We start from the raw sequence: 10,357 nt of genomic DNA on the forward strand, positions 1-10,357 counted from the left end.
ACTACGTTTCTGGACCTGGGAACATTAGTCGTGTGCTCTCAGATAAACTTATTATAGGTGTCCCGTAGTGATTCAGAAGAAGCCAAAAACACCATTTAGAAAATGGATTCATGATGTAATCGCTGATTATGTAAATTTTGTAAATTGTGAACACAAAAAAGTTACCAACTGCAGCTTTAAATGTAATCTTTAGTAAATCTTAAAATTAATATTAATTTTATGGTATGTGAAATACAAATAAACTTCAAATACAGATGTGTCTATACTTTATTATTTTGCACCACATGAGCTCCAGTATGGTGTTTATTCCCATTTAGCGTTTTTTGGTGCCTCTGGACAGTTTCGGGCTGGCTTCAGGTTTCTGACTTCTCGTTTTAGCTTCAGAAGGGGTGCTGGGGGCCTTGTGTGTGGGTGCTACATTCTTCTTGCTCGCTGTAAAAAGTAAATGTAATCAGAGATTAGAAACAGGTCAGTTCATACTGTATTTACATGAAAAAAAAAAAGTTTTCACAACAGGTTCAAGTTGAATTTGCCAAGTTGAAAGCTGCTGGATTTCATACAAGTCATTCACTACTTCATATAAGTATCGTCATTCACTGCTGACAATACACAACAGACAATGGACCTTATTGCCTGCAAAATTTTGAAAAAGAAAATTGACTAATGTGACCACACCTTTAATCTTGTTCTGTATCTGAAGTGCAATGTTAGCCTCTGACACACTTACACTTGGTCTCCACACTGGGCCGAGCCTGTATCTGCCTCTCCAGATCTTGTATCTTGTCCAGAGCTGCCTGTAGGTCTTCCTCTGCCTTTAGCGCTCGTACCTCCGCGCTGATAGCTCGCGTCTCTACATCCCTGGACAATACAGCTTATGTAGAGACCACTACAGGTCTGATTAAAGGATTAGTTTACTTCCAGAATAAAAATAAATTCCTGATAATTTACTCATCCCCATGCCATTCAAGATGTTCATGTGTTTCTATCTTCAGTCGAAAAGAAATTGAGGAAAACATTCCATTTCAATGCAGCTTCAAAGGGCTCTACACACTCCCAGCCGAGGAATAAGGGTCTAGTGAAATGATTGGCCATTTTCTAAAAAAAAATAAGCTTCACACATTACGTAATCGTGTTGGAAAGATGTCAGATGATTTTGAAGTTTGAGGAGAAAATCAGATGGAATTCTAGATCTGCCTACGTGTCGCGTATGGCATGACCTTCGCAGAGCTAGTGCAAGACCAGCATTTGTGGTTAAAAAGTATATAAATTTGTATTTTTTTTAAGAAAATGATTGATCGTTTCGCTAGATGAGACCCTTATTCCTTGGCTGGGATTGTGTATAGCCCTTTCAATAGGGGTGTAAGAAAATATCGATACACGTGAGTATCGCGATATTTTGTTTGGCGATACTGTATCGATTCTCCAAACGGAATATCGATATTAAAAAAAAAAAAATCATAGAAGATTCATGGCAGTTGTTTCGTTTTGACTTCATATCCCGACCGCTAGTCTTCATCTCTGAATTTAAACCAACAGTGACAGGAAATACTAGCATCTGGGCACTCCACTAATGTTAGCGTAATATAGTTCGCTGCGAGTAATGGAGGATGAAAGAATTGTTCCAGTTCTCGTTTCGGTGTACAAAGCTGAAGTGTGGCACCATTTGGGCTTTTGTGGTAATGTCCGCCCCGGGACCGCGGCGGGAGCGCAACCTCGGTTCTGCCGCTTGCCGCGTCCCGTGTTGAAGAGCCAGCTGCAGCTTTTTCTCGTGTTGGGGGTGTTTTGTGCAGTTGGGGCGGTCCTCGTGTCGCGGTCTTGGCGAGAATGTGAGAATGTTTAACATCTGTATTTATTTGATTGTTTTACAATTGTTTTGTTTTCTTTAGGAATCCTGCAAGCACTTTATTTTTCATTGATATTAAGCAGATGTAATTTTTTGTTCAGATCAAATGTTATGACATTGCATGTCACAATTGTAAACTTAAACTGTGAAACTTTAAAGTAGAGTCTATAAATCATTTAACTAAAGAATCATGCAAGCACTTGAATATTTCCCCCTTTACTCGTACTGCACAAAAAGTGCTTCAATAATGTTGAATGTTACACGGACTGATTATTGCAAATGCAGATCCCAGTGTGTTCTGCAGTGTATTCTGGTTAAACTATTTTTTTTTTTTTTGCTAAGGTTTGCATATGGTGGTGTGTTCTTAATGACAGCTTTCCTAAAAAATACATATCCTATTCCTAAAATAAGAAATATCCCAATATATCGCCTTGCTTACAGTATCGCAGTGTATCGCAATATATCGTGTCGCAACCCCTGTATCGTGATGCGTATCGTATCGCCAGATTCTTGCCAATACACAGCCCTACCTTTCAAGACCTTGAACCTGGTGAAGTCCTCTATATGGAGAAAAATCCTGGAATGTTTTCCTCAAAAACCTTAATTTCTTTTCAACTGAAGAAAGAAAGACATGAACATCTTGGATGTCATGGGGGTGAGTACATTTTTATTCTAGAAGTAAACTAATCCTTCAAGAAATTGTTTTACTTCTAATACTTACAGAAGCTCTTGCTGAAGAGTTCTCACTGTTTCTAATGCATTGAAGGCTTCCTTGGCATTTTCAGTGTGAGGGGATACCACAAGTTCTTCAGTCTGGAAAATAATAAGAGAAGGTTTATGTGTTACACTCTGTAGATGGGAACCTGATGGAGATGGTTTCAACCAAGTCACCCCTGTAAGTTGGACGGTGTCCTCTTCCAAGTTCTTCTCAGTGATATTGCCATCATAACCAATTAGCTTCATGACTGAGCCATCTTTGTCATGTCTGCTGGCCTTTTCTTCCCCCTGAGGAGGATTTGGTTTATTTATTTGGTGTTAATCCATGTAACCAAACTAGCTATATGGCTAGCAAGCTAATAGCTTATATGGAAAAAAGTGTTAGTTACATATTCATCAGCACTTTGGAAAGAATAAGGCCCAGTGGCGTCTTTTATGGTCAAGGGTTCCTCTTCATTTTCTTTGGTAGATTCCTCTGGTTGTTGCTCAAGCTAAGAAGACATACAAGAAAGTTACTCACATTCTGTACTAGCATAGCTATATTCTACCAGAGAGCCTATGCTGATGTTGCTCACAGGCTGTGGCACAGTTTTTCCAGACAGCTGCAGGTCCACAGTGCTTCCCTTCACATCTGACAGTAGTATTCGACAGGCCTCCACCCACTCGCCACACTCTTTCTGAACAAACACAATCCATGGCATTACAGGCGAGAAGTCAATTTAAAAGAGTAAACCTTGGTTGAGAAGATCAGAGGGATTGTAAAGCACCTGAAGTTTAACAAGTTGGTAGAGCTCGTTCTCTGTGTCATCCTGAGTTGAGCTCTTCCGGATTGCCTCCTCCACAATAGCCTGACAAGAGCTGCAGGACAATTTGTGTAAATAATTTATGCTTAACCATAAGCAGCTCAGGTATATCCTCTTGATGCATTAAGTTTAATTAGATTACCTTGTGATGTACTTGGAGAAGTAGTCAAGTTTCCCAGAGAGGTTCCTGGCATCCACCTCCAGCTTCTCAACAGACACGTCCACAGTGGCGTTCAATTCAGGCGTTGGAAGATTCGGTTCTTGGACTGGCAGCATCAGTAGCAGAAGGTCCACCATCAACCGAATCAACTTGGTGTGAAGAGAAGTTACCTGATAACACATAGTAAGATCATCATTCATGGCTTGGACCTTGGGCATCCAATCCTGGTCCAGGAAATCCACCTTCCTGCAGAGTTTAAGTCGAATTGTGGTTAAACATTCCTGAACCAGGTAATCTCAAAATGTCAAAATGTCCTGGGCTGCATTTCCCAAAAGAATCGTAAGCATAAGTAGATCATAGAGACCACTGGTACTAATGGTTTCTACAATCTATTTGCGCTTACGATGCATTTGGTAAACGCAGCTGTTCTGCCCTAAACCATGAGAGATGATAATCTTGTCTTGTCTACTCCAGGTCTGTTGGATCTAAGCTCTGTAGGAGGGTGACCTCCAGGAACAGGAATGGACATCCCTGACTTGGGGCATGCAAAAAACGTTATGCAGTCCTGGGGGGTGTACCTCCTCATGAAGCCTCATATTTTCACAGTTGAAAAAGTTTTCTTGAGAGAACTGGAATTCCTTCATTGCCTTTAAGACATCATCCATTTCCATCCTGTCACAGATACAAACAGGGAAATTGGACATGGTTTAACCAAAAACATGAATCAAGTCCTGTTTGTTTTGTGTCTTTTGTAGCAAGTTTCTGCCCGTATTTATGAGGGTCCATTTTGTTTAGGATGCTACCTTAAAAGTCAGCCATTAATGTTGGCAGTAGACAAGGTATCTCACTAGGTTTTGCAAGATAGCTATAATGTTTGATCCTTGCATCTGTCTTACTTGGTGTGGGGTTTCTTTTTAGCCCTGTCCCGTTCTGACTGTGTGCTGTTCACTAGTTGGAGAGCCTCCTTAGACAGATTCATCAAGTTGCCAAGAGTTTCCTCTAACTTGAGCCAATCACTCAAAGACTGCTCCTCTGGAAGTCCACTCAAGGACTTTAATTTTCTTGACCAGAACTCAATATTTTCAATAAGCAACATTAACGTCGCATGGATCCCTGTAAAAACAAACAAGAGCAGACATTAATATCCATTGGAGAAACCAAACAAGACTATGTGAGGAACTAAAGAGCTTGGTTCTCACCACTTTCTCCACTAATACGGATTCCCAGTTGGTTCTGGAGCTCTGTAATGGTCTTTGCCAGCTCCCTCATGGCCTCCTGGCCTTTAGGTGGCCCTCCATCTGGACCAGGGTGTCTCCTAAAGAGCTGGAGACAAACCTCAATCCAGGACTCTTGTAGGTTTGTTAGCATTTCAAGTGTTTCCTGACCAGACACTAGGTCCTCTCCTCCATATCGCTCACACTGCTGTGTCAACACCTATAGGTGAACAGAGATAGCTATAATCTTTACATTTAAAGTGGAAAGTAGAAAGATAATTGAGTAAGAAATAAAAAAATGATTGCTAACTTTTGACCATTGGTTCAGGTCTTGGGATAGCTCATCTTCTGAAGACTTGTCAACGTTCATATTAGGGTTCCTTATTAACCATAACAGAGCAAAGTCAATAAAGAAATAAAAAAAATACAAAGAAAAATGTATTTCCTTTACTGACCTTGATTTGTCTTCATAAAACTTGTGCCACTTGGCAATGTTAGCACGAACAGATTCGATGGTCTTGCGCTGTTTGCTTTCAGCCTCTCTGAGGTTCTCCATGAAGTTGGTCAATTTATCTTTCCACTGGTCAGTCAAATCCATAATGTGAGAAACATCTTCAAAGTCCTGTGAATAAAAATAACATGGATATAACATTATTCTACATGTCACAGTCTTGATCGAATGAGAAATTAGGTACTTTAAGTACCTTTTCTGTTAGGAGAACAGTGAAATGATCTGCAGTCTTGGCCCAGGTCTGCTCACTAATATGTAGCCGTCTGACCAGATGAAGTTTATTTATCTTTATTATCTGAAATAAATATGTGAGATATTTAGACCCAAATATGATAAATTCTTACAAAATAAAAGTCAAAAGTGAATTGTCAAGCAGAAAGCCACAAAATCACCTTGACTGCAAGACTATAGGTGGCTTTTTTCCAGAGGTCCCTTTCTTCATATAGCTGAGACATCTGTGCTTCAAGTCTCCTTCGCTGCAGCTCATAAAGCTCATGGTACTCTGCTACAATACTGCAGAAAAGTCACTTTATTTCAACCAGACTGATATAAAGTTACAATAAATCAGTATGAGTCTGTATTAAACACTAGGAGCCAGATTTACTGACAGCTTGTGCCAGTGCAAACCGTCTGTCAGGAGTTACTAAAGACGCACAGTGAAGAACGCCTGAACTTACTGAATATTCATTTGTAGGAGTTTCTCTTTCAGATGCAAAATTTATGGGAGGAGAGTATTAAAATTAATCACGCAACGAGATTTACTAACATTTGCGCTTGTCAAATTACTGGCATTTGCGCCATTATTTAACGCCCCAAAAAAAGCATTTCTTAAACTATTTTGCAACTGTGTCGTATTGATCACCTGTACCTGATGAGCATCAGCTCTGCTTTATTTGCAACTATGCTAATTTACATTGAGCTTAGTATATTGCATTGGTCAGTATGTAAATTAGATGTTGTGTCTGTGTTCTTTAATTTGCATGTTGACTGTAAATCACCTGCAGAAATTTCCACACCCATCGGTGCTGTTTTGGAATTGCGCTCTCATTCTAATTTGCCCTGTTTAGTAAATCTGGCCCTATGTTTAAGTATTATTTCACCTACTTTGCATTGCGTTGCGACTCCTCCAGGGCTTTAGCGAGCTCCCCTTTGGCTTCCTCCGCCTCTTTGGACACATTCTCATCATGTTCTTTCATAGCACTCAGTTCCCTTTTACAGGACAAATATACACAGGTTAAAACTAACAGAAATCACACTCAGTTGACCATTTAGTAGTTGTATCCAGCTTACAAATTAAGCTTTGCAATGGAGCTTTTGAAGTGAATGATTTCTTCAGTGAGCCGGCGGTCTAGAGCCTTCTGCGCTAAGGTTTCTGTGTGCAGACCCTTCACCTGCCGTGGGATACGGTCAAGTAGAGCCACGTACCTCTCCCTGGACAAGTGGAAGAGGAAGTGAGGTCACTCGCTAATGAAAACCCAGAGGAAAAAACAGTGATACAGACCTGATCTTGGCGAGGAGTTGTCCTCTCTCGGCACATTCGACGCTGACCTGGCGGATTAGCTCGTGGAATACTATGTTGTAGATGTTCTGCTCGATTTGAACCAGCTCCAGTAAATTTTCAATCTGAAACATGATAAATGTTCTATAAAGACACACTTTTTGTATCATTGTAAATCATTATATTTAGTCATAATTGTATAAATCATTGTTAACATACCAACCTACATAAATCTAAATGATACCTGATTTTTATTTACGGTATTTATTTACTTGTGTGTGTAATTCTGTTACATTTTTTTACACTTAAAAACCCTTAAATCTAACCTGCAAGAGTTTGATAGTGGCATTTTGGTGACTGTAAAGTTTATTTTAGTTTTGTAAATTATCATTGTATTTAGTCATAATTGTGAAAATCATTATTGCAAATATACCAACCTACGAGAGTCTGAATGATACTTTATTTATTGATTGACTGATTGTATTTTTTTTTATTTTTTTTAACTAACCTGTGAGAATTCGGTTAGCTCTTGAAACTCTTGATTGACACCTGCTTTTTCCAGCATTTTGTCCATCACTTTCATTAACTGTATCACCTCAAGACGGCCGCTTGGTTTCCTAGTGGTTGTTCAGACAATATTATAAATATTACTATTAATATCAATCATTTTAAAGAAATGAAAAAGAAAGAAAGAAAGAAGAAAAGAAAGTGGTTGTTTAAACTATTATAAATATTTCTAATATAAATATTATTTATAATATTTTAATTAATAAATTAGACATACATATGGCTTCTTAGTGGAATTTGTTTATAAATAAAATATAAATATTATATTCTTAATATTTAGAATATAATATTTCTAAATATTATTTTATGAATTGATAAATATATTTTGTATATAAATATTTATGCTAATATTATTAATGATTTGAAATGAATAAATATTTGGCTTCTTTGTGGTTGTTTAAAAATATAATAATAATATTTTTTAACAAAGAACTAGATAGATTATATATTGCAGATTACAACTCACATTGATGGAAATACTCTTAGCTTCTGTTTGTCATCTTCTAGGAGAACTGTGAATTTGCTATAAAAGAAATGAAAACAAATAAAGCAATGTACTTGTTTAGCTGCAGAACAACAAGAAAGCAGACTGACTTACTCATCATAGCACTGCAGTCCCTTTAGGCCTTTGTTTTTTATGATGTGATATTCTTCCGGGATTAATGTTTCCAGTGAACTCTTGTCCTTCAACCCAAAAATACAACATAAAGTTTCAGCATACAAAAAGATATGAAGAATTTAGCACCAAATTCAAGTTATTCTCCTATCACTTGCAATTTGATCTCCCTGAGCAGGGCTTCGTTCAGCCATTGGTGAGAGAGGCAATCGAGCATCACAGAGGAAGGATATGTCTCTGTTCAGATTCAAACAAACACAGTGAGCTAGAAAATGTCTCAGTGTATTGTATATAAATGGATAAGGATTCATTCCAACCTTCCAGCTCCAGTCAGAGAGGTTGGCTGGTTGAGAAAGTATTGGTATTTCTCGCGTCTAGCTGGATGGTGCCACACTGCATCAGTGCGATGTATTAAACAAACCTGGTAGAAGAGGTAAAAAGAGGTGAATTAGTTACTAGAAACAATCTGACAAAGAAAAGGTGGCACAGACCTTGAAGTCCTTAGGGGTTTTGGTTAATCTGAGGGGTCCGAGTCTGTCTTGAGGACAGGTGGTGGATGTTAAAGTTGCGAGGAGCTCGTCCGGAATTAAATCATCACGCACTTGCAGGCTGCTTCTGTCTTTAACAGGTGTCCTCTCGCTCACCTGAGGAAGCTCTGCCACCACTAGACATGAATCAGAAGTACATAGTCTAGATAAGACAGATACTGTACATTAAATAGACACAAAAATATCAAATATAAATATATTTTGTATACTTAAAATATAATATCAAATATATATATATATATATATATATATGTGTGTGTGTGTGTGTGTGTGTAAAAAAGATGGTAATAAATATAAATAAATAAAAACAGTGGCATGTGGCATAGACAAATACAATAAATATTCAGTGGTATTGAATGAATGAATGACAATAAAATAATGTAGTAAGTGATGTGGAATAATAAATAAACAAATATTAAGATGAATTAAGAACAAAGTTGGTGATTAGGCATAAATAAATAAACAAGAATAATAGAAGAAAGCCGTTGTGATGTGGCATATATAAATACATGTTAAGAATAAAAATAAATGAAATTGGTGATTAACAAGGCTAACTAACTAACTAAATAAATAAATGGGCTTTTAAGAATAACAAAGAATCAAGTTCGTGATTTGAAAGAAAGAAAGAAAAACAAAGGTGGTGACTTTTTGGCTGAAAATTTATAAATATTAAGAATAATATACAGTATATAAAATGAATTAAGAACAAAGTTGTTAAATTAATTAAATTAAATAAACATGAATAATAGGAGAAAGGATTTGTAATGTGGCATAGATAAATAAATATTAAGAATAACAAATATCAAACTGGGTAAATAAACAAATAGATAAATGGGCTTTTAAGAATAACAAAGATTAAAGTTGGCGATTTGAAAGAAAGAAAAAGAGAAAGAAAGAAAGAAAGAAAGAAAGAAAGAAAGAAAGAAAGAAAGAAAGAAAGAAAGAAAGAAAGAAAGGACGAATAAAAAGAAAGGTAAAAATAATAAAATAGAAAAAGTGATGTGGCATATATGTTACGATTAACGTAAAGCTGAATCAGTAGGCTATTAATAATAGAAAATGTGATAAACATTACTAATAACAAAAAATAGATGTTGAAATGGAAGAAATAAATACATATTAGCTAACAATAAAGGTGATGATGTAGCTTTAACAACTTCAGACTAACAAAGAAAATAAATGGACTAAATAAACATTCACAATAAAGTTGTTGATGTAGCTTTAACAACTTGAGATGAAGAAAGCGATCAGTGAGTGTTGTTGACTCACTGTTAGAGACAGCAGCGCCGGATCTGCTCCTCGTCCTGCGGCCCTCCGGGGGAGACGTGCTGCAGCTGGCGGACACCGACATACTCACACCGGCTAAACTCGCTGCTGGACACTGTCTACACCGCGGAAAGACGCGAAAACATTCAACTTTCGGCAGTTCTCCATGCTATAGCGCTCTAGATAACGCGCGCGAGCTGCTAATCCAAAACAGACTAATAAAAGTTCGTTGCCATGGACGCGGCGCGTCTCTATCTAACTTAACTTGACTCCTCTGACTAACATGAACACAATACTCTAATAATTAGATCTCTTCTGTCGCTCGCATACGTTGTTTCCGTAGTAAAATTAATCCTTTTTAAAATATTCATAAGTTGTCTTATTAATAATTTAGCGATTCAGTGATGCTATGGCAACCAAACAAATGAGTTTGTTTACAGCTTGGAGCGAAAGAAAAAAAATAAAAATAAAAAAGATAAAAAGTTGCTGGTTGCTTGTAATTGTTACCTAAAACTAACATGATTAATATCATCCTCGGTCATTTTAAAAATGCTGAAATTAAATAAAACAATGAAAAACTGAAAGTTATAATGTTTACCCTGGCAACTACCTGA

General features: G+C 37.2%; 1 protein-coding gene across 1 annotated transcript; it reads right to left on the bottom strand.

Annotated features, from left to right (window-relative positions):
* Positions 1-250: 250 nt before the first annotated feature.
* On the bottom strand, positions 251-10,146 carry LOC306875433 (axonemal dynein light chain domain-containing protein 1-like). Its single transcript, XM_079425981.1, has 25 exons — positions 9,747-10,146; positions 8,421-8,593; positions 8,247-8,350; positions 8,088-8,166; positions 7,912-7,997; positions 7,780-7,836; positions 7,255-7,363; positions 6,750-6,871; positions 6,539-6,679; positions 6,353-6,457; positions 5,641-5,761; positions 5,442-5,543; positions 5,193-5,359; positions 5,048-5,117; positions 4,723-4,957; positions 4,420-4,636; positions 4,102-4,195; positions 3,506-3,693; positions 3,328-3,418; positions 3,136-3,237; positions 2,950-3,051; positions 2,735-2,848; positions 2,565-2,656; positions 728-858; positions 251-432 (listed from the first exon to the last, which is right to left on the bottom strand). Exons 1-25 carry the CDS (start codon positions 9,826-9,828, stop codon positions 314-316), a joined length of 3,003 nt encoding a protein of 1,000 aa, XP_079282107.1. The 5' UTR covers positions 9,829-10,146; the 3' UTR covers positions 251-313.
* Between the last annotated feature and the right edge of the window lie 211 nt (positions 10,147-10,357).

The sequence above is a fragment of the Barbus barbus genome (assembly GCF_936440315.1).
Source record: "Barbus barbus genome assembly, chromosome: 9".
NCBI lineage: Eukaryota > Metazoa > Chordata > Actinopteri > Cypriniformes > Cyprinidae > Barbus > Barbus barbus.

Bases quoted from the DNA above. Each gene is read 5' to 3' on its own strand.
- LOC306875433 (XM_079425981.1), bottom strand. From the start codon at position 9,828: ATGTCGGTGTCCGCCAGCTGCAGCACGTCTCCCCCGGAGGGCCGCAGG. The intron at 8,594-9,746 runs GTGAGTCAACAA...ATTCATGTCTAG, and splicing joins CGGCGCTGCTGTCTCTAACA to TGGTGGCAGAGCTTCCTCAG. The intron at 8,167-8,246 runs GTTGGAATGAAT...GAATCTGAACAG, and splicing joins TCTCTGACTGGAGCTGGAAG to AGACATATCCTTCCTCTGTG.